General features: G+C 37.1%; 1 protein-coding gene across 11 annotated transcripts; it reads right to left on the bottom strand.

The window, feature by feature from the left end:
* Window positions 1-49: 49 nt before the first annotated feature.
* Window positions 50-21,466, bottom strand: SLC35E2B (solute carrier family 35 member E2B). Of its 11 annotated transcripts, XM_084494762.1 has the most exons (14): window positions 19,467-21,466; window positions 17,132-17,274; window positions 15,919-16,136; window positions 13,969-14,824; window positions 12,961-13,099; window positions 11,012-11,252; window positions 9,204-9,716; window positions 8,354-8,489; window positions 7,338-7,465; window positions 6,340-6,460; window positions 5,518-5,571; window positions 5,060-5,132; window positions 4,262-4,407; window positions 50-3,601 (listed from the first exon to the last, which is right to left on the bottom strand). In XM_084494762.1, the coding sequence occupies exons 7-14, from the start codon at window positions 9,526-9,528 to the stop codon at window positions 3,355-3,357; spliced, it is 1,230 nt and encodes a 409-aa protein (XP_084350888.1). In that variant the 5' UTR covers window positions 9,529-9,716; window positions 11,012-11,252; window positions 12,961-13,099; window positions 13,969-14,824; window positions 15,919-16,136; window positions 17,132-17,274; window positions 19,467-21,466; the 3' UTR covers window positions 50-3,354. The 11 variants fall into 11 exon arrangements, 10 of the variants coding, with proteins under 10 accessions (XP_084350888.1, XP_084350889.1, XP_084350890.1 ...); XM_084494763.1 differs by lacking the exon at window positions 15,919-16,136; XM_084494764.1 differs by lacking the exon at window positions 15,919-16,136 and having other exon boundaries at window positions 17,132-17,271.
* Window positions 21,467-23,750: the final 2,284 nt, after the last annotated feature.

Here is a 23,750-nt window from a genome sequence, read left to right as displayed (position 1 = left end):
CCCATCTTTATAGTTACATTTAAAAAATAAAGAAATATATAAAAAAAATAAAAACACAAAAAATCATTTTATTGTACCTCCGAGTAAGGCGTGATTCCAAAGATCGCTTAAACAAGTCATATAATGGCAACAAAACTAATACAAGGAGAATTTACAGCAATCCAGTGTGACGAGGGCAGTTCCTAACCAGCTCTCTTTTTAAGACCATACACAACTAGAACTTGAAACACATTAATGTGGTTAGGGAACGTAACCATAAAAAGATTACAATACATCACATCTCAGGAAATACTATATACAGTTTCTTTATTGTCCATCCTTTGAGCTGGGAAATAATGTCATTTTAGTGCCATAAACCACTGCAGGTAACATCTCACAGGGTGTGCATTCTGCAACAAGCACTTGTGTTAGCTCAACACTGCAGGAAGAAACAAAATCTCACCTCCTTGCTTTATTTTGTTTTTGAGAAGTGACACATCCTCTTCCCAGAAGCTAAATGCTGAAATAATACAAGCCTAATGGTGCTGTTTGTTAAACCTGAAGCAATCCTGCTCGTTACCAGGAGTCATATTTAATTAATTAGGTATTTGTATGCTGAGATTTGCATGGCATTCCAGAAACAGCTCTATATCCAAGCTGATGCACAGATGTTCCTCTGCAGTAGCTAACAATGTCCTTCCACTACTTTGTGGATACGTTTTTGTTCTTGGAAACTTGAAGTTTTCCATGATTTCCAAGGGGAAGGCTAATCAGAGAACTGTTGTTGAAATTTTATACATCTCAAAGATCTGCCTTGTAACCCAGACAATGACCAGAATCCAAGAGCTTCTGTGCAAAGTAGTCAACTCCTTGGTTTAATAGATAATGTGTGAAATTGAAGACTGATATGACAAAATATCTGCTACCATTTGCACAACAGTTTGAAGCATCATATTAAGGAAGGTGTGCTGTTTCTACAAGAACATACTCAGCAAACGTAAAATAAATAATCCACTTAACTCTTGGTCATGGAGCTTGTCTTGATTAGTGCACAAGTATCAGGAATGTGGCTGTGCTAAATTCCAGTAGAAACGTAGAGTGTTACTGGAAAGGAATTTCCAAAAGAAATTGGGCAGTATGACTGCCATCATAAAAAGCATTTAGAAGGCAGAGAGCTCAGGCATAACACTGTAATGGGTTCTCAACATGGAAAAAAATGGTCCTTTTTACCAAACAGGAAGAACTGTTAACAGTCACTAGTCTGACTGGGGAAAGAAGAGGTCTGTCTTACAAGTGGACAGTAAATGTCTGGTTTACCTAGTCCAATAAAAATAAAGGCCAAGAACTCTGCATATAAAAGTACACAAGAGAAACACTGGAAAACAACCCCCCTAGTAAAACTAAATTATCATGCTGCCACCAAACAGGCAGGGCTAAACCAGGCACTAAAAAAACCAGCTGTGTTAGAAGTTAAAATTCCAGAGTATTCTCAGCTGTGGTTTCACAAAAGTTTTCCACTACTATGAAATAATATAAAATGCAAGTCTACTAGCTCACAGAGCTCAGTTGATGAAAGGCATTACCTGACAACTGAGTAAGACAACCAGAAAGCCATTTACATTTTTGTACTCCCACAAGAGTAAAAACATGGTACAAAACAGACTGCTGTCTGCTAAATACAGAGATTCTTGAAAGTATAACAACAAAAACACCTGAAAAATAGATCTCCACCTCACAGTCCACAGCTTTTTGCAAGTAGATACAAGCAATGACAAAATAAAATCAGACATCATACAATGATGAAAAAATGGCATTTCCCTCCCACTGAAATCTTCAGGGTATATACCTTGGGCACCCAGTCATGTACAGGAACATAACCTGAAGTAAGCAGAAGACACACAAGCACACGGTATTCAAACAAAACCAAAAGACAGGCTTCTTCAGATTGCCTGTATTACAAACACATTTTTGCCCTCCACAGGAATGGTTCACTCAAACTAACAGAATACCTCACATCGGAAATGTAAGCACAAGCTTCAGTTTTGCAAGAACTCCACTTGTAACTTCCTATTACAAATAATAATTATTTTTTACCACTATCTAAACTTTTAATGCCAAGCAATCTTTTAGAACAGAGACAACTACTGAAAAATCATCTCTATTTGTTAGTTTAGTTTTATTACCAAAAAGTCCACTTGAAGGTTTTTGTAGGTACATGTGTTGTTTTTTTTTTGTTTTCCCAAAAAAAAAATCAAAATCAATTACTAATATTTAAGATTATTTTAAACAAAAGACAAAAGCTTTTAATCGTTGATCAACCATGAAACAAAACTTCTCCAAAAAAAGAACTCGTTATCAGCCTCAGTTTATGGTCCCCTTTAGTTACCTTTGTCACAGATACCTCCAAGATTCTTCACACAACCAGACATGACAGAAATACCTTGCACATAGGGTAATAACCCCGAGTTTCTGAAAGGCAGCATTTTTGTTGCAGTCTTGGAAGCAATGTTTAAAAAAAATCCTCATAAAAATACATAAAACACAAAAAAAAAAGTATATAAAAATGGTTTCTGATAGAAATATAGAGATCCTGGCTCCTTTATTAAAAAAAAAAAAAAAAAAAGATAAATTTTGGCAATCTGTAAGTAACTGCACATATTTATTCCAACACTGTTTATATAGTGTCAGTATGTATAGTTGCATTTCAGTATTTTAAATACAGAAATATTGCGTCCTGGTTGCATGTTAAATTTTAGCAGAAAAATCCTGTTTCATTGCTAGCTTTGTAGTTGGAAATAGCTCCTCATCACTTCTTTGGGGCTGGGACTCACTTCTACAGTTTACTTCAACTAAAGCTATACCAAAATAAGTCATTTGCTGAGACAGGAACAGGGTGGGGGAAAGAGAGGGAGGTTCACCTTCCATCTCTACAACACAAACAAATAACGGAGGATGTGGCACACAGTAACCAACAACTTGAAATTTCAGTTATGCACCAATTTCATTTCACTGCACACCTAATACAGGGATGGGGCAATGTTTTCACGTTATTTTGATGGGTAAGGAGAATGGAATCATTTTCCTACAAGACACAGAAGTTCCTTCTCTAATATAGACTTGTGTGTTATTTGCAGTCAAAAAAAGATCAAAAACCCACATTTACCACATTACATGACAGTAGTTCCTCTGGTATTTCAGTTTCTCAGTAAATCAAGGCTTACTGGGTTCTTCTCACTGTTTTCTCTCTGCTTCAAGTCCCATGTCTGACCTGCTGTGAATTCAAAGGAACCACATCAGCATCAACAGCTGAAGAAACAACCGCTTTCAGGAAGGGCTCCTTTGAGTTGCACTAAGTTGTAAGAATAAGTGACCATATTAATCATATGGTTTCAAATCCTTGGAAATCAGTGGCTCAGTATCATCAGTCGTACTTTGTGCAGGTTGTGGGGCTGCAGCTGCCAGGCTCTGTATGGTTTCTTGCTGATGCTGCTTTGCCTTGTTATAGAGCAGAACTCCAATTGTCACTAGAACAGTCCCAATTGCTGAAAGGCTTGTGATTTTGTTACCAAACACAATAATACTTAGCCAGATTGACAGTGCATGCTTCACAGTACTAGCAACACTGGAAAGGAATTACAGAAGTTAGGGCCAAAGAAAATTCTCTCATATCCCACACATGATCACACCTTAATGCAGTAGAGTCTCTGTTTTGCTTACTATTAAAACACCGAGTCAGATTCCACTTTTCCTACTTAACATAATACTGTAGCCAAACTGGTTGTATATTGGCACTACTATCTTTAAACTCATCTTAATATTAGAATTAATGAGTCATCTCAGAGTTTTGTTTTTAAGCATGCTCTATAGCATTAGAATTTCAATTCTAGCTAAAACATACAACCCAGACAATACCAACACAACACCAGCAACATAACTATCGGTCACTAGTGAGCTGTTACTATGCAGGTAATATAGTAGTATAAGCAAAAAAGAACCAGTATCTAAAGGATAGCAATATTATAATAACAAGAATTATTGTGTACACAAATATAAACACATGCTTTTATAGCCTGTTAGGTAGAGAAAACTAACTTCACTGAGGAACAAACCTAATGAGGGAACAAACCAAGAAGTTTTGGTCATCTGGATGTGAAAAGATTTCTTCTTACCTTTGGTACATTTCTGCATTTACATTATTTCTTTGCACAAAAGATTTATTACCTAGTTTCTAAGCAGAAATACTAAGAAAAAATGAGTTCTTGACATGAAAAGGCAGTTTTACCTGAAAGTCACAGGAGAAATTTTTCCCATCAAGGCATAGGCTGTAACACTTTGCAGGTGGAACAAGACTCCATCTATTAAGAGAAGTACAACAACATCTTGGTTGTAGCTGAAGCTCCTTCCACTTTTCCCAATCACTGGCACATCCTAAATGCAAAAAAGAGGATTTCATTTATACACAGATCTAAAAGTGAATTTTCACCCTCCTCATTATTTTAATAAGATATTAGTCTTACATTTAAATGTCAGCAAAACAAAATGTAAAACATACAGGACATTCACGTTCTCCAAGTTTTCACTCCTAAAAGATTAGAAAGAGTTCTTACCTGACTGAATTTTCTATTGTGTTCAGCTTTCCAGCAAGGTATTTTTGAACAGTGATGCATGGCAATGAAATGCCAAAATACAAAGGATACATATTTATTGTGATACATTTTACTTACCTCAATTTCGCTCTTAGAGAGTTAGTATTCCTGCATACCACATAAATATTGATAAAAAGTCAACAAATACATAAAGATTTGAAATACAAATCTTACTTAAAACTTTAAATGCATTTATACAGTCAGACAAGATCATGATTTTTCCTCTCTGAAATCCTGAAATAAACCTATGCTTTTTGGGTTACCTGTCAAATCAGGCCTGTGACAAACCACCTCTTTCAACATTCTCCCCTCTACCCACAAAGCTCATACAAACAACAACAACAACAACAAAAAAGGAGGAATTAAAAGCAAAATTAAGGTTATCCATATGCATAAGTTAAAAAAAAATATCTGTGTTAGCAAATTCAAATTACCATGAAAAATATCCAAGCTGGAATAAGCATGACCACTGCAGCAGCACTTGTATAGAACTGAAGCTCTGGGGCCCTATAAAGGAAAAAAACAAAAAAAAAATTTCCTTTTTCTTAGAGCTGAAGAAAGCTGCATCAAATTTAAATAAAGGCCTCCTTGATGTCTGTAAATACAATAATAAGTAATAAAGAAAAGTTGTGTGCCAAGCTTTGGGAACAACACATTCAGCAATCTCTTGCAAAGGTAGTGTTTTGTGTTCCGTGTCGGCCAAAATGGACTGAAGTATAAAAGGCAAGCATTTTCCAGACCAACACAAGCCGTCAAATTTTATGGTAAAGTTTACGTTTCAGAAGTTCAGATAGTTCTTGGCAGCTTACTCCAACATAATTGTAAATACATTGATTCCTTATGCAGCCCAATGTCAATCTATAATCAAATCTGAAAAATTTTAAATACTTACGAAAATCTGTATTTGTCTCCACTGAGTAATTTTTTGGAAAAGACATTCTGCAAACTAGAAAAAAAAAGACATTTACCTGTAGATATTAGTTGCAGCAAACAAAACAAACCATGAGAAAGACAATTGTTTCCCTTAGATAAGTAGATATACCTTCTACACATTCCACCCTCTCACCCAATCTCCAACCAAAGCTAGGCTTAAATTTTACCTTTTTCTAAATACTACATAGATTTAAATGAAATATTTTAAAGTATGATAAGTTTGAAAGGATAGAAAAACATATTAATGGGGCAAAAAGCTCTAGCACATACCATTGTTACTCTAGTGCACCTCTCTTGGAAAAAAAAAAAAAAAACAGTTCTGAAGCATATTTTAGAAGATTTCATACTCAGTCTTAACATGCTGTCATGCCTTATTCTATATGTAAATTCCTTATGAGAAGAGTAAGTCAATACATTATTTCAAAGTGTTACTTTAAATAAGAACATGAGAATCATACCACCACCACTCTCAAGGTGAAATGTGACCATTTTTCAAAGTAGTTGTATTTTACATTCATCTCCTGCTCTTTTAGGATTATTACACAGAAAACTGCAACCAGCTCTGTGACTTAATGTAAAATGTTGATATACTGCACATGAAAAATGCTTATTTTATTTCCTCATGTACCCTAAGTTTCAACTTTCAGAACCATTTAGTCTTTGCTCTGAAACAGAAACAATTAGAACCCTAAATTAAATAACCCTAAAATAAACTAAGTAAAAATAAACCATTGCCAACCCCCCCCTTTATTCCACACAGTTACCTGTCATTAAGCCTTACCAGTCCATAATATTAGTAGATAACGCTGCTGAGAAACCTAGGATGTTGAAACTGATTTCAGTAGCTGTACACAGAGCTAGCCCACCCATAACAGGAATGAGAGAGAGATTAACCAGCAGTCCTGAAAATGACAAAAAAAAAGTTCTAATTAGTTTCATGCCCAAGGACAATATAGTATATAGTTTTTAGAAGTTTAAATTTGGCCTTAACTTCTTTATTTGAAAGTAAAAGCAACTTATTTGATTGCATTTTAAAATTCAGAGGTTGTAAAGTGAGATCTCAGTTAACAGCAATATGCTCTTGCGAACAATATGGACATGCACTGACTGATAAAAATATCTGTCTTGGAGAAGAAAAATGGACTGACTGTCTTCATTTAATCTTTCTCAACAAATGACAGAAGAAAATTATACTCTCCCTGTTTACTCTGTGATTGGATTATTCTTCTTCCTCTGGCTCATTTCAGCCTTTTGCCATTTGAGTTTTGCATCAGAAAGCAACCTATACATTGCTTCTGTATAATTCCTGTGATTTATAGCTGGCTAGAAGCAAAATCTCTTCAAGCAAATAGTATGCAATTGCATGTCAAATTACAAAGAAATTATACTGGGGACTTGAACTGTGGTAAGCCAGCTATTAAGTTTTTAGCAAGAGAGTGAACACAGTAAATAAATTCAAGGTTTTTAAGTTCTGAGAGGCAAGCTGTCCTCCTCAGAAGAAACACACAGAAATTCAATTATTTAATGTTCCAATTACAGTTTCTTGACAGAAAAACAACTTCAGAGCAACACTGCCCTTACACAGCTACATTAAAACAAATCTTTTTTTGCTTATAAACTATCAACATACTGTGTTCAACGAGAACAATTCTTTCAGCAGTATGCAATGATCTACATTATTTCAGTGGTATCTCCCTGTCCACGGCCAAATAAATGACACTATTATACAAGATATAAATATGATTGTAAAATCATATTTAAACAGAGAACAGTACTCACCAGTGTATTCCCCTAATATCATCCTAGACATGATAACAGTGAATATAGGTGCAGAGCTTTTAACTGTTTCTGCAAATGAAACAGCCACATTTTTCAAGCTGACAAGCCCCAAGACTACTGTTGCAAATCTGTAATTGAAAACCAAATGAAATTAAGTAGAAAATAAAGTAATACTTTAACAGTTGCTCTTAGATATCTAGCACAGAAAAGAATTGCATTATACTTTCTCTAAATTTTACCTGCAGTAACTAAGAATATGGGGAGGCATAACTAACAATCAAGTTATCAAATTGTGGTAGCTTGACTGAACTGCAGTAACTGTTCAGCTTTATTCCACGGCACCTGCTAAGGAAATTACATCATTTGCAGTTATCCACCTGTGCTGCAAGTTAGGTATGCTACATATTTACCTATACTTTAAACAACTACATCACAATAAAACTGCTCTGACTTAATAAATGGTGCCCTGATGGTTAATTTTAGCACTGTTATCCTATTACCATTTGTGCAGTGCTGAGAAAACCTAATTACATGTCTTTTTTTCTCTCCTAGACCACAGACGGATGCAATTCCGGCACACAGCAAATAATTACTTTTAGAAGGTAAATGTTAAGTCCATATCACTTGAGGCAAATTGCTGGAAAAGGTGACAGAACAAAGAAATGTCATAAGAAATACTACTATACTAAACAAGTATCAGCCTCAAAAGAGAAGAGGAAGAAAGTAAATGGAAAGATAGCATTATGAAGAGAAGTATGTCATGAAAGAGGTTAAAGTGGTGGTAGACAAAGCTAGCCAAAAATTGACAGTCAGAAAAATTAACATAGCATTTACCAATAGGAACTAAAAGTAAGATTATCTTGTGATTTTGGGGAAGAAAGATGAATAGTCTTTTCCAAACACCTTCCAGTCTTTCTATGAAAGTAAGAAAGAAAAGGAAGAGAGAATAAAAACATAGCTTCTGTTCAGAGGAACACAATGAACAAATGGGATATATCTCTAATTTAACCTTTTACCTCATTAATCCAACAAACAGCATTATCATGATGAAATTGGGTGGATAAGAGATGCGTGTTTTGTGCTGGTACAAGCAGCATGGAACAAACATTTTTATACAGCCAATGAAGGTGGTTGAAAGCATTTGAACAGCACCTAAAAAGATATGGGAAAAAAAATAAATCAGAAGACAATGGGAATGTCAGATAAAGCATCATGAGAAAATTTCTTACATAAACTTATCTGCAGTGTTTCTAGACTTTATGGATTCTCACAAAAGCCCTTTACTTCTACATCTACCATCAAGGCAGCAGAATAAAACAAGATCACAGTTAAAATGCTTTTTGTTTGCACTTAAACAAACAAACAAACAAACAAACAAAAAAGAAAAATAAGTCCACTTGAAGGCAGCTCTTGTGTTTTTACACACAAACAAGTTAATATTGTTAATTATCTCGTTAATCAAACAAGTTAATCAGTTCTGTAGACTATCAACAGCTTACTCAGTTTTATTACATTTTTCAAGAACCCACACTACCCTCTTGCAGAGAAAACCAAAAATTTAATTACACTCTCTCCCCCCCCCAATTCTTATTTCTCAAGTATCATTTTACAGCTTCTCTATGAACAAAATTTCATTGCGTCTTCCAGCAAGTGGAAGGATAAGAGAAGGAAAGGACACCATCAGAAACTCCTTTAAAAGCTGAGATTACAATTTACAAGTTCTGAGCCCCAAAATCCATACCCACATCTCCTAACTAGGTCCTTTTCACTTCAGCTGAACCATCTACTCCCTCAACTTTATATAGGAGGAGCTGTTATTGTTAAATACGTTACTGGAATTGAAGTGTAAATGAAAGGTAGGATTACCTAGCATGCTGGGCTCTCCTTCCAGTAATGAAAGAATGTATTTGTTAAGAAAAAGAGTGCAAAAGCTGAAGAAAAACCACAAAGTGAGGTAGATGAGAGCATGAGAATTCCAGATGCCCAAGTCTGACTCAATGACTGTAGTCTCTGTGATAGTTATTTTCAGAACGTTCTCCTCTGGTACACTATCACTCCTTGCAATTACAAATTTTTCACTCCTGTTAGCAAAGAGTGAACCCAAATGAAAGAGTGGTTTTCCCTTTGGCTTTTCTTCAAGGAGGGGAGGGTTGGGTTCATCCGGTATCTCAGCACTTGTCGCAGTTGACATGATGACATTAACAAACTAGTATCCGTCCTTAATACAAAACAACATTGACTTAGCACAGAACAGCACTTTGAGCGAACAAAAATATCATGTGATTAATCTTTCATCTCCAATGGCCTCTAAAAGCACATTTGGTCCTCCAAATAACATCTTGCGTAAACTTCAGATGCCTCTTCATGTGCTCCGTTCCACTTTTTCCACGTAAGAATGAAAAAACAGAAAGAAAACAAAATTTAGCCATGAACATAATGACACTTTAAATCCCTAACACAACAAAAATACCACAGTTTTACTTGCCATTTATGAAAGATGAAAAGTATCTCGTCTTCAGTCTTTCTGGCTGAATTTTGCACTGTTAATGTGGCTATGACCTTTACCTTTCCTAAATTATGTAATGTCTGTTGGTATCATAATGCTAACAAAGTCCAAAGAAAGAAAGAACACTTGAGCAGCTTATCTGCAACATTAAAATATGTGGTCGGATTTATAGCTTTCTAGTTTGCATTCTCTATTTTAGGAGCAAAAGAAAAAAAAATATCAGATGAGAATGAAATAACAGAAAGTCTTTTGCTCCTCAACAAATAAGCACTATGGGAAATTAGAGTTTAAATGTTGTGTTTTTTTAATCTAAAAGTACATTTGCTGGACAGGTAATATGGTGGGCTTTATGCAAATAAAGAGGTTCTTGTATGGATAGTTAATCATTGGACTTCCTGGAAAAGATGTCTGAAATAAGATCATAACACTACAGCGCATCAAACAGTGACAGCACAGGAAATAATCAATGGTAAGACAAAATACAAGGGTTCTAAACAAGAGCTACTGCACCTGCCCTGGTTTTGTTAATAAGTGAACAGGATACACTATTTTCTTCATGCTTTCATAGTGTCCAATGTGGCATCTCAACAACAAAAAATAATCATAAAGAGGCACTAAGAATTAATTATATGATGTCAGTTGACATATTCTACTTTACATGGAAATTTTCCATTCCTTGTGTGCTCTATTTCTGTTATAGCCACGCACAGAACACTTCCACCCCATCACCTTATCCCTTTCTATTTATCAGAGAATCACATTAGCAGCACATCGAGGTACAACACTTGACACATTCATGCTAGACCATATACACACAAGTGTGTTATCCAGCTTAAAACAAAACTGGGATAATATGGGAAAAAAGAAAAGATGCATTTTTTACGATAATTTGCTATGAAAACCTGGTTCTTTATTTGTCCTTTTTCATGTCTTTTAGAAAGAAAGAAATGAGGAAAAAAAAACAAAAACTATACCTTTAGAATTGTTAAGCTACCAAAACTTTGTTAATACTTCTTCTACTTATACTACTCAATTAAAAACAAAAGCAATTACACACAACAAACTTCCACCTTCAGTAGCACTGCATTTTTGTATTTTATATCACAGATTCCACGTGTAGCAGGAAACAAGACAGCAATAAGAAGAAACACACCCCTAAATTACTGACCTGCTGCCTTAAATCAACTGGAAATCTTAAATCGGCTGAAAGAGTTCTCCATCTGGAAGCAATTCAATCATCCTCCCTTAAGAGCAACCAGCAGCTGATGTTTACCAATAGATGAAAACGTGGCAGTAGTTGGTAGACTGTTTCTGTTGGATTACGTGCAAACATTGAATCTTCCAGCTCACAAAAATGAGAAGCATGCTGCACATTTTATACTATTCCTTGCAGCTTCTCCCATTTTCAACTATATTAACAATTAAAAAAAAAAAAAAAAAAAAAGCATTAAAGGTTAAAACACAGAGAGCATAAACTTTGAAAGCCTCAAATTTTGATTTACAAGAAGTAACTACTTGTAGTAGTTCAAAGGTTCAAAGTTTACTTAGGGCTGCATTCATTTCAAACTTAAAGGGGAGCAGAGAAAAACCTATTCTCAAGGAACTTTTAAGAGTGAAGAAAATAAATAAATGCACATGCAGCTAATGTCTTCAAGCATCTAATTTTAATAAAAAATACTACTCTCCCTCAGTTTTTAACAGAGTAGTCATACTTGGATGAGAAAAACAGCACTGACTCCTATACTCGCATCAAATTGAACCCAGTCCATCATGGCTTGGTTACTAAATCACTTACACTATTTTCTATTGTGTACAGGTGGCCTTTGTAAGAATAAACATTATTTTGCTGCCAGCCAGACTGCATGAATATACAGATAGCTGTCATTTCTATATGGCACCTTCTCTGGAAGTGGTGTCACAGTTTAAAAAGCACCAGCTCACAGCTTCTGTAATACACGGTAGCCCCTTCACTCACTCCTCCTACAATAAATGAGTATTGGACCAAACCACGGAAGCTGTTCTCCACTGAAACTTAAGGCTGCAGGAAAAAACGCTGCTCTTAATCCCTGCTAGGATTAGTGCACATCACCTACTCTTAATCCACACCTATGCAGTTTAACCACATCATTGTGACAGCAGTATGAAGCCTACATGAATAGTTTACTACAGAAAGACACCTCATGTTTTGCAGAAAATAAAATGCAGAGGCAACACAAATTAACAAGAACGTGCACACTGCATTTTTGCATTAGTTTTCATAAAAATGTTTTTAAATGCAACTGTAACACTCCACACTGAAGTAGGTAAGAGAACAAACAAGAAATAAACCCCATGTAAAGTTTTACAGCAGTAAAATTGTCTAACACAATTTACAAGCAAGCAAAATAAGTTTTCCTTTTCTGGTGAAGAGCAGGTTTGTATCACATCACCCCACAAAAAAAAAAAAAAAAAAAAAGAACAACTGCAAAGCCACAAGTGCAAGGCAGCTGGTGAAAACCCCATTGCAAGTGCTAAGCAACATAACAAGACCCTGAAACATTCTGCAGCTGGCCTTTGCTGAGCTTTTACCAGAGCTGCAGATTAGGGAAGGGCAGTCAGCTGGGCTGCCTTCACCCAATTCTAACAACCCCCACTCATCTTGTTTGAAAACATGTTCAGCCATGTTTTATAAAAACCAAAAGGCAAGAGGAAAAAAAAAACAACTCGGATATTAATTGTTTCAATGAGATAATCAGGCATGCTCGAAAAATCCTCATAATAGTATTCACTTAGGTTTCTTTTCATGAGACAATGCAGTTTTAAGAAACTGTCAAAAATAAAAAAAGCAATAACACAATTGTTCAATATAGCCAAAGTCTTACCTTAGAACTGAAAGGCTAAAATTGTTTAAAGATTAACACATACAGTGATAAGAAACAAATTAGGCAGGTGAAAGAGGAAATATGGTGTCTTTTAAAAGTTATATGTACTGTGCCTAGACACTGCTGAAATAAAAAATAACATTTCCAGCACTACAGATTCTGTGCTTTTTAACTAACTCTTGCAACTCTAGCTTAGCACAGTTACAGATTTAATATAAAATTGTGCTTTTCATAGAGCTGACCTTGAAGCAGATACCTTTTAGTCAGAGGCTCTCGTTGTGTCTTATACAGCAAAGCAGTTTCTGACTATCACCATTGCTCGTGACACCGCTGGTTCCTTATCACACTCATTCGTCCATGACTGGAAGAGCTCTGGACTTTGGAATGATCACCATCTGACAGGGAAGATAAAAAGTCATTGCTATGATTCTTCTGACCCCTTGTTAATACACGGATACCTTTTGAGAATATCCAGAAAGACCTCTGCAAGGTCAGTCCTATATCCCACACAGAAAACATCAAAAAAAGTTGCAAGTATTTGAGAAAGCAGGGCTAACCTGACTGCAAAAAAAAAAAAAAAATGAGCAGAGGTCAGTGTGCGTGTCGGAGCCTACAGCCACAGCACACAAAGCACCCACACGCTGCCTGCAGCAACTGCCATGCAATTCCTCCTTCCCAGGAAGCAGTAAATATTAAGTGATTTGCTAAATGACAATCACAGCACCCAAGACGTTTATAAAGGCAGACCACGAACACAATCTAGAAGCACTGATGCCTCCTGCACAAAGGGATGCCCAAACCAGCTGAGGTCGCCCAAGCCCTCCTTGTAGCCCATCTGCACGGCCGGTGGCCCCATCCTGCCCACCTTGTACCTCGGGACCGGTCCCGCAGCCCAGGATAGGGCTTAGTCAGTAAATCAAGGCGGTTTTAGGGTAAAAAGGAGAGAATAAATAAGTCGATCCAGTGCAAAGAGCCAGGGCTCCGCCGCCGGGAGCTGCCGGTAACGGGCGGGGAAGTGACGTCCCCGCCGCCCCCGGAAGAAAACAAAAAGTAAACAGAAAAAAAACCACCTCAAATCCTTCGGAAAAAAAGGCACGAATCCTTCGTGCATCGCACAGAAACGTGCCCCTTTCTTTCCCGTTTTCTAAAAATCTCGGGAAGAGTTACTGGGAGAAAGCTATGTGCCGACCACGTGTGCTGTGATGGAAAAGCAGGATGCGGGTTTTTGGGATAAAGCAGAAAAATCTAGGCTGAGATCACTTACCAACAGAGTTCTCCCTTCCTCAGCAGTTTTGAAGTTTCGATTCCACTGTAAAACATTTTTTATTCTTTTTCCCAGGAAAACCCTGCACTTGTGTCAATTACCTATTTGCTTTAATGCGTTTCTTAGGAAGAGCAAACAGTTCATGCTGTGATATGAGATTAAAAATATTATTCCTTTGCAGATAAAGCCCTGTTCAGAGCTATCATTTCCTAGGAAGATCTATTTCTGTGACTGTTTTGTCTCTGTAAAGGGTAACAGGGCTAACCATAGAGACACTTGTTCCACAAACTGAGGAAGATTTCACCATTTCTCTTACACAGTTAGTTAGAGTTGGTAAGAAACAAAGTGTATTTCCAAACATACATTTTTTTTACCAAAGTAGTAATTAAGGAGTGATTGAAGTTTCTTATTTCTCTCCATCTGGCATGATATATTACACATAGAATCTTCTGCTAAGGAGTAAGATACTTTTGCCATTGCTGTTTTTGCCAGTAGTATTTTAGGGAGGGGATCAGCAAGAGATATGCTGTCATCCAAAACACCTTTATGTGTGAACAGTGTGAAAAAACATTCAGGTTGTACTTTCTTCATGGTATTTAATTATGCAGATGTAGCAATGACAGCCTTTCATTTTCTGAAAGATTACTGAATGTTCATCAGTGCCAGAAAAAAAAAAAAAATTCTCATTTCCCATTTCAGCCTGTGCTGTTATCTGTTAGGGAATTCATGGGTGTCCACATTCCAAGGCTTGCCACACAATGCACATCTCCTGAGATAGGCCGTCCTTATTTCTGAGTGGTAGCTGGTTTCAAGGAACCTTCTTACTTTGCAAGAAACCAAGTATATGCAATTTGATCTGAAACATAAGAAAATGCTAAGTTTTCTCTCTTTGTTAAGTTCCTGCAAGAATGTTGCTTCACCTGAAATATTTCAATGAAGAAAAATATGGACCTCAGTTTTCTTAAAGCCTTCTTTTTGTTTAATAATTTATGTCCTACTAGAAGCAAAATCCAGACTTCCTTGGATATGTCCTAATATACATGCAGCTTCAGCAGAAACTGTATATTCATATTCCTGGGTCCATTTATATTAAATAAAAATGAAACTTGAAAATCAATGCAACCATAGGTATTCCAGGAAGTCCTCATCAGTGGTTTTAGCAAGTTTTGGCTGTTAGCTAGCTGGCCAAAATGCTCAGGGGTGTAACACCTGGTGTACATGCAGGGCAGCTGGCCTTCACATTGATCATAAGCAGTCATTGCTGTCCAGCTTTACGTTTTCCACCCAAAGGGAACAAAGACAATAGCTTTGCTCCAGACTCTATAATTAGGCACATACAAACAACACATTTATTCTAAAATGCTGGTTGGATTAGCAGCTTTTCACACCAGATCTGCATACCAACAAAAAAATGCAATCTTAAAACACTGGTGCCTCCAATCTGCCACACTGGTTTTGTTAGCAAATGATGTTTTGTGCTTCAGAGAGAAAAATGAAGAACCTTCATAAGAAACCAAATGAATCATGATATTGTATATCAGGAAGGCAAAAACATGCTTTCTAATCTCTTTTTCCCTCCTACCTCCTGTTGATAATTAGCATTCTGTACTGCAGCAAACACAGGAAGAAATTCACGCCTCTCACAAACCTCTGGTTTAGGTCAGGAGAAACAATATATTTTTAAGACATTACTTCAGATCTCAAGTTTTAATTAATAAATATAACAAAAATAACAAAAGTTATTGTTTTAACACATTAGTTGGTCATGATAACGTTCATGGAACAGGTTAAAACTATAATTGGCTTGCCTTGTGATTTTAAAGATGTGTAAGCTAAACATAAACATGCCAAACCCACATTTTCTGTAGGCTAGACAAAGACTGACAAAAATTGATATTAGTCCTTTAAAGAAAAATGGATGCCCCAGTTGTAACAATCATTTGGTCTTACCACTAGAAAGTTACTTCAAAGGCAGTTTTGAATTTAATTTGTTGTAGACTTCACTTTCCAAAAAGCAAGGGGATGTCTTTTATCTCAGAAACGTGCATATGCTATCTCTGCAAACAACTCTCTGGGAAAAGTTTGTTTCCAAGTTATTTGTACGGACTTCTGTTTTAGCAAATGAATTGCAAAACATGGAAATACCGTCCTGCATCCTTCAGGTCTTCCTGAGGTCATAACATGCAAAAAATTCACAATTCACTTTCAGTTTGCTAATCATTTTCAGTTCTCATAATTAATGAAAGAGAAAAAGGAAGTTCATTCACCTTAAAATTTGTTTAGAGCAGCTGAAGTTATTATGTTATTTTGAAAACTTTTATGACCCTTTGTCCCAGGCTAGAAAAACTAGATTACTTCATGTGCAGAATACAGGAAGTAAAATTCTGGGGAAAAAAATACATATATAGTTACTTTGTCTATGGTAAGAATGAGCTAGTGTTTGCAGGAGCATCCCACATAGGAACAAAGCACCGATTCCTGTTTTTATAAAAGGAAAGACTTTAAACTTTGTAGAGTTCAACAGTGACAGCTGACTGTGGTACTGTGTGGTGGTTTTTGATGTATTTCACAAAACATTACCTCAGAACTTTCCTGAACCAGTGTCTTTCTGGACTGCAGTTTGGTGGGTGGTGTGTTTCAAAATTTCCCCAACATAAATGAACTGTTATGAATCCAGTCTAAGTAAATTTCAACACACATAGCTGTCAAAGCCACACAAACAATACTGTATGTATATGTGTAGTACAGTCCTTGCTAGTCACTTGAATTACTCACTGGAAAAATTATGTCATTTCAATTCTTTAAAAAAATAAAAATATTTTTGCTTCATTTAACCCAAATATATTGTTCAACAGTATAGTATTCATGTAATAAAATATACCACAGCTGTTAATTAGTTTGGATAGCTAATATGTTGTTATATTTGAAGTGTTACTTCACAAGTAATTTAAAAGTCCAATGATATAATTCATTCTTTGTATGCTAAACACAGGGAAGAGTACTTACAGCATCTGACTTGAAGTATCAGATCCAGGCTTCTTGGTAAGAATGAAAATATGCTCTAGACTAAATATTGCCCAGTCTTGATACTTCCATTTTGCCACCTAGATCAAGTATATTGAAAAATAGCACCATGTGCAATCAGTGTTCACCTGTAACTGACCTTTCTCTTCTCCTTCCCAGTGTTCTGTGTATACTGTGTGACCAGAGGAATCCTGCAGGAGAATGGGCAGGAGCTCATTGTCTTTGGTCTTTGCTTATTGTTAGCAATGTTCCAATCCATCATCAGCTTCACAGTTCTCTCTGCTGAGCAAAAGCCAAAACTCCTGGTTAGTCTCCTGACTTTAATTAACTTTGCTTTCCTCCAAATCTTGGATGTGAAAATCTTAGAAAGACATCTCTGATATGAGAAAAATCAGGCAAAATTATTCCTATCATCAAATAACAAAACTTGCATCTTCACAATGACAAATGTGTTCCTGTGATTCTGTGGGTTTCTTTATGACACTATCTGAAAGTATCATAAATAAAAAATAATTTTACTTGCATAGGATTACTACAGAATTACTATTACTACCTTCACTTTACCTACTCTACATCAAATTTCCATCCATAAAACAACTGTCCCAAAGTCACATAAATCTAACCCATGAGTGGAATGGCAATCTCAAGTCTGGATGCAATGACACAGCTGTTAGCCACTCTCATAACATCCGTAAGTGCAGCATTGTGTTTTTAAGAGAGTTGTGATACCCTGCTGCAAGGAAACAAAAGGATACGGTGTGCTAAGGGAGGTACTGCCATTCCAGATTATCTTGTTTGTATTTCACAACCATAAAATGTAACACAAGGACTGTATTCTGCATCTTACTAAGCTTTGTAGTTTAACTTCCCCCTGCTGTGCTGCTTAGAAGTCTTTCCCTTTTATGGTTGCATTCTTATCACAAATGTGAGAAGGAGGTTCCTTGTTCCTTGAAGTCATCCAAACATTATTTTTGGAGTGAAGAGAGGCCAGCCAAGCTAGGAAGATTACAGTAAAGCAGAATTTGCCTATTCAACTTACATATTAATGATACATTTAGTTAAATATCTACAGCAAACTGGGTCAATAAGGAACAGGCATCAGAGATGCAGATTAATTTGTTGTATGCATCCCAGCCTTCTGTTTAAATATTAAACAAGAAAAAATTACATTCATGAAACACACAGGATCACAATATTTTTAGTACTTCTACCTCTCTGACAAAGTCAGGTGAAATTGGCAACAGCCCTCCTAATTATTGTGAAGATGGATATACAGACACAGTGAGATTACGCAGGCCTTATATCCTTAGGAAATCACACCAGAAAGATGAGTGGTCCTTTATTGGGGCAGCTTTAAAGGTGAGTGATAGTTTTCAGGTTAATATAAAGATTTGTGGGACTTGAAATTGTGGACTTGTGCTTCTTGTCAGTCAGAATGAACTCCCTCTGAAATCTCAAGAATTAAGAAGGACTGCAGAACCAGTGCCAAAGCACATCAGATATGAGTATCCTGTTACCAGGAAAGAGCTAGGGGGATTTTTATTATTATTATTACTTTTATTGTTTTAAGGTTCATTGGTTGTTTGCTTTAGCCAAATTCCTGACAGCTGAAATAGAGCTTTCTGAACATTTGTTTGCTTTCCATGCTAAAAATGGAGCCAGCACCAAGTACTGGGCTTTCAACATTAAAAAAAGTTCAGGTGAAAAGTTGCAGATTCATCTTTTTCCTGGACTTTGGAGTCTTGTAGCCACTACTATTGATCCTGTAGTGAAAAAAGGAGACAGGACAAACTGTGGACACTCAGCCATGCAGATAGGGATCTTATAGCTTAGTTTCCTTGTAGGAGCTCCTCACATACCCTTTCAAGGCACTGGATCTTTGCTTTCAGTTAAACTGTTTCAGGTGTGGAAAGAAGGGAGCACTCAGAACTTTCTGTCATCCTATGAGGATTAAACATAGAAACCTTCCACTATTTCCCCCCGCCATCAGAAACCAAGTTGATCTGACAAACTCTCTTTCACAGATTTGAGTTCTTTGCTTGTTCTTGACTCTCCTATAGGCATTAAAAGAGGCAGTGTTTCTTTTAGGTAAAGAAAGCGATGCTTCAGTTAGATGGCCTCATGTCGTAATACACCTGATATTCCTCATGCTTTCAGCAACAGCAAACATGTTTCTTAATAGTTCAACTAGTAATAGCAAATGTCCGAGGGTAAATACATATTATTGCTGTTTGTTCAAGACTGCCTGCATCAGAAGTACTCAAAAGCTACTTTTTATCCAGTCAAGGTATGCTACTGTACCTACATGTACTACAACATGTATCAGTCTTCTCAGAAACTGCACCTGCCATTGAAGTGTTGTGTAATAAAGGTGTGTAGACATATAAAATCCCCCAGAATATATAGCATAGAAGGAAATAAGCGTAACAGAAAGGAAAGCTTGGGAGCGCCTCATACATAGTCTTTTCCCATACCTGCAGCACCTGGAAGCACAGCTTCACCTTAAGGTCCCTCATTTCTGGGTTGATGCCATATGCCATTTCACAAAGCCACTTCACGTCATTCACTATTTTTCTTTCATTCTTGTACATGCCTTCCCATTTCCTTCAGTGGAATTATTTTTCATAACTGCATTATTTATTTTAGGATTCATAATATTTCCTATCTTTTCTCCTGTTAAATTCTAATTCTCTCTTTCACCCCTCCAGTTTCCTAGGTTCCCTATACCCCATTATTTCTCAGCCTGTGTTCTCCGTCTGGTCTTATCCTAAGAGGAGCACTAAGCAGTATTGCAGAAAACAGAGACAGTAGTACAGGTGGCAGAGCAAAGACAAGCTCCCTTAAGGAAAGGAGAGTTCTCTTAATGATTTTGTAGAGGTTCATGTACTGACAATTGCAGAAGGTCTTGGTTCTGGGGGAATCTGTGTTCAATCAGATGCATCAAATCCTATCGTAGTATTGGCCCAGTCATTTCTTTCATTCATCGTGACTCAGCTGTTTTTCTTTGGTTTGTTAAGACCTGCCCTTCCTGTTAAGGATTGCTGAAAGCTGCTGCCTGCTGTAAAGCAGCCCATCATTCCTTCTTTCCCAAGCCCTAAGGTTCAGTTTTTCTGATGGTTAAGTCCTCTTGTTTTTCCTACATTTTAGTTCTCACTGACTTTATTTCTCTGTAGAAGAAAGAAAGCTGGGGGAAGAAGTCACAGAGCATGTTTAGTCTGTCAGCTGTGAAAACATTAATTTGCTAGAAAAAAAATTGAGTGTACCCAAAGAGAAAGTATATCAGCTCAGATGCAACTGTTCTAGAAGAGAGCTGCTTCTCCATTTAAGCTAGATGGGAGTTGTACTAGAAGCATTAGAAGGCAGGGCTCAAAAGGATGCACAGATAGCTCAAACCACACACAGCTATCATGATGTGCCCATAAAATGACCAGTTCTGATTTCGCCAGCATCACTCCTGTCCCAGCTTAGTGGAAAACACTAAAGCTGGAGGCTTGCACCTTGCTGCTGGATCCTTAGGCCCAAAACATGGTGCCTTGTTCCTGAGCATACACCTTCAGTGTAGCTCCTTTTAGAATCAATGAGAGCAGCAGGCACATCCTACATCTTTTGGGATCAACTTCCCACACAAGAGCTATGTCAAATTGCTCTTGAACTGATTAGTTAGAGGGAGCTTTCTGCAGCTGGCACCGTACCCACAATGATTAGGAAAAAATAAAACAAATTCTTCCAGCACAAATTAGTTATGCCTCCTCTTCTTCACAAGAAATCTCCAAGTGGTACCAGGCAGTTTGACCAGCTGCAGAGTCTAAAGTCATGTTTTAAGGACTTTTCCTAGGTAGCACTCCCAGCTGTTGATCTTGACGTAGGCAAAACAAGAGTGTGGAAGCCCAGCAAAGCCCAGTGTTTAGCATTTTTAGCATTGTAATAGTGATAAAGCATTTATCACTGGGGCACCCAAGCAGCTCCCACAACACATGTGAAAGGGGGTGAGGAAGAAGGGCAAAGATTATTCATCATGGGAAGGGCCCAACCGCTGATAGCAGCCAGTGTTTCTCTTACTTCACATAAATATTCTCTGAAACTGATAAAAGTTCAGTGCCTGCAGTCATCCAAGTCCTCGTGGTTTTATTTATGAAATCGTGCAGCCAAATCAGGCTCTTCCAATTGTTCACAGGTCTCTTTGCTTTGGCAAAGCACAAAAGGACCACACTGACTTTGGTGGCTATACTTTACTTGTATTGCAGTTAGGAAGAAAAATACAGGCAAGAGCAATGTAGCAACTTGAAAATAGCTAAATCTCCTTATTCTTTTGCGTACCAATAAGGAAAATATAGGAGTGCCTAGCAAATGAGGGCATTGTCATGCAAGGCAATACTCCTCTCTACCAGAGAAATGTAATACAGTCACTTCTCCAAACCAATCATTTTTAGCACCTTTTATCTGACTACCTAAAAGATTAAAAAAAAAAAAAAAAAAAAAAGTAATCTGCACTTACCGTTAATAACTTCAGCTCTGAAAAAATGGTAGATTGAGTCTATCTTGCAGCTACTTAACAGCCCTCTGTAGTACAAACAGGAAAACTGATAGAACCATACAGACAAATAAGTGTTGTTTCTAATTATTATAATTATTTTTTTCAATCTGAACACAACAGTGATCAGAAAGTATAATGCAGTTTTGCTAGAGTTGGTATGCAGCCAGAGAATCATGTAAGCAGGAAAGAAAGTTTAAAAGTGACCCATTTTTTTCCCTCTCAATTACCATCATGTGGCTTCATCCAGAAATTCAGTGATTGATTGCATTTTATGGCTTCCAGGATTTGGGGCACTAGGTGTTGATCGTCATGTGTCTCCTTTTTCCCCACAGGTGATAAAAGAGCGGGGCAAGGGGAATTCTTACTCTGGAAGCTGCTTTCATCATTGGCTCTTGCATTTCTGTTGCAAGTAAATCTGTTTTGTTTTGGGTGTTGATTCACGTCTACTGCAGCTCTGGGCAGGGGCTGAGAGAAAGAAGCAAGTACTAAAGAAAGTTAACTAAGAAGGTTGTAGCCTATTGTTTCATGATCACAATTAAGTAGAGAACTTGCCAAGCCGTGAAAACAGCTAGGGATGATCACAATAAAAGGCAGATCCCTAAGGACATCAGGCAGTATTGCAGTCTTGGAATTTACTGGCCTGAGAAAGTTCAACAGCTTGGTTGGAACACGCATGAGATCTTCCTGAAGAAAACTGGTATGTCAAACCCATACAGGAATTGCTGCTGTCCAGAGAAATAGACTTGTGTAGAAGGTCTCCTCTATACAAAATGCAGGTAATTCTTCTTTATCATTCTGTAAAAATATCTAATGTCTAGTACCTAAGAGATAGAATAAATAGATCTAGAGAACTACTGATCTTAAACTACCCAAACCTTTTAAAAGGAGGATGCACACTGATAGGCATTGGTGCTGACTGATCTGCCTCTTCCTTTCTTCCCACAGTGTTTTCTTCCTATGGAAGGATCAACTCCTGAATATCCCCTTTGTATTCCAACTGCAGCTCTTACAGAGTGAAATCATAACTGGGAAAGGTCTGATTGAGTACTTGCACTCAGAATATAAGATAAGGGTTCAGCTTCACAGAGGTAGAGGAAGTTGTTCAGAGAAGTGTCTTTATATTTCTTAGTTTTGTGCTAGGGAACTAGAGCAGAACAGCTGGTAACAGTTTATAAAACAAAGTGTGCTCAGGAAATCAAGAGTAATCCTCTCATTCAGGGGGGGTTTGCTGACAGGACAACACAGCTTTCACTCCTTTTCCCGATTTTGCTTTGGAACTGCAGAAGGTTCATGACATGCATGTGAGAGGGGCACATGGTTAATATAAATGCTGGTGTTATTAATACACCAGCATAACAAAGATAATTTGCTTGTCAGACTTTTCTTACTGAGGCTAGAAGTGGATTGCCCTACCTTCATTCTCATTGGTGGTGTTGACTGGAGGTCCCAAGAGCTCTGTAGTACCTGCTTTCTCACACTACCCTGGGTAGGAGTGGAATTGCAATTTACATATACTGTAAACATTGCTATCATATTCCTCTTCAGCTACATCATTAAGTGACAGGTACACACATACTGCAAAATGTAGTCAAAATAGTTTGTTGTAGCTTAGTAGGGAAATTTACAGAGATCTCAAGATTTGTATAAGTATTTTTCTCATCCTAATCTTTCCAACACGAAACAAATATATTTTATAGAGGCATGAAGAGGTTAAATGTCTATGGTCAGGCCGCATACAGCTGGCAGTATCAAGAGAAAGTACGAGAGTACCAGCTGATGACTGTGACTTCATTTCACAAGTCAAAATGTGACTATGTATTGTTGCTGAAATGGAGGAAAACAATTAAGCATATTCAATGCTTTTCTAAAATAAGCAAACATGCAGCAGGTCTCGCCTAGAGCAGAAACAATAAGGGAAGACTGCAATCTGGAAGAAGCATGTACTTGGCCAAAATTATCTGAAGAAAGCAGGCTTGTGCTATGCTCCTTTTGTCTTCATAGCAAGGGGATGGCAGAAATAATTGTATCATTGGAAGGGGAAAAAAAAGATGTTATCACATTCAAACATTTATCTCCCCAAAAACAGCACTGTGTTAATGTGCCTTGGGGAATTAAGCTTCATACTTTCACAGAAAAACGTTCTTATTCCTGACAAAGGTCTTGTTAAGTTCCTCTGGAAATCCATGTGTTCTTTCTTCACAAGGTCTTTACAAATACTGAAGTA

The sequence above is a fragment of the Aythya ferina genome (assembly GCF_964211825.1).
Source record: "Aythya ferina genome assembly, chromosome: 21".
In the NCBI taxonomy this organism is placed as follows: Eukaryota; Metazoa; Chordata; class Aves; order Anseriformes; family Anatidae; genus Aythya; species Aythya ferina.
The sequence above is the reverse complement of the archived record's forward strand: the minus strand, read 5'-3'. Positions and strand labels throughout refer to the sequence as shown.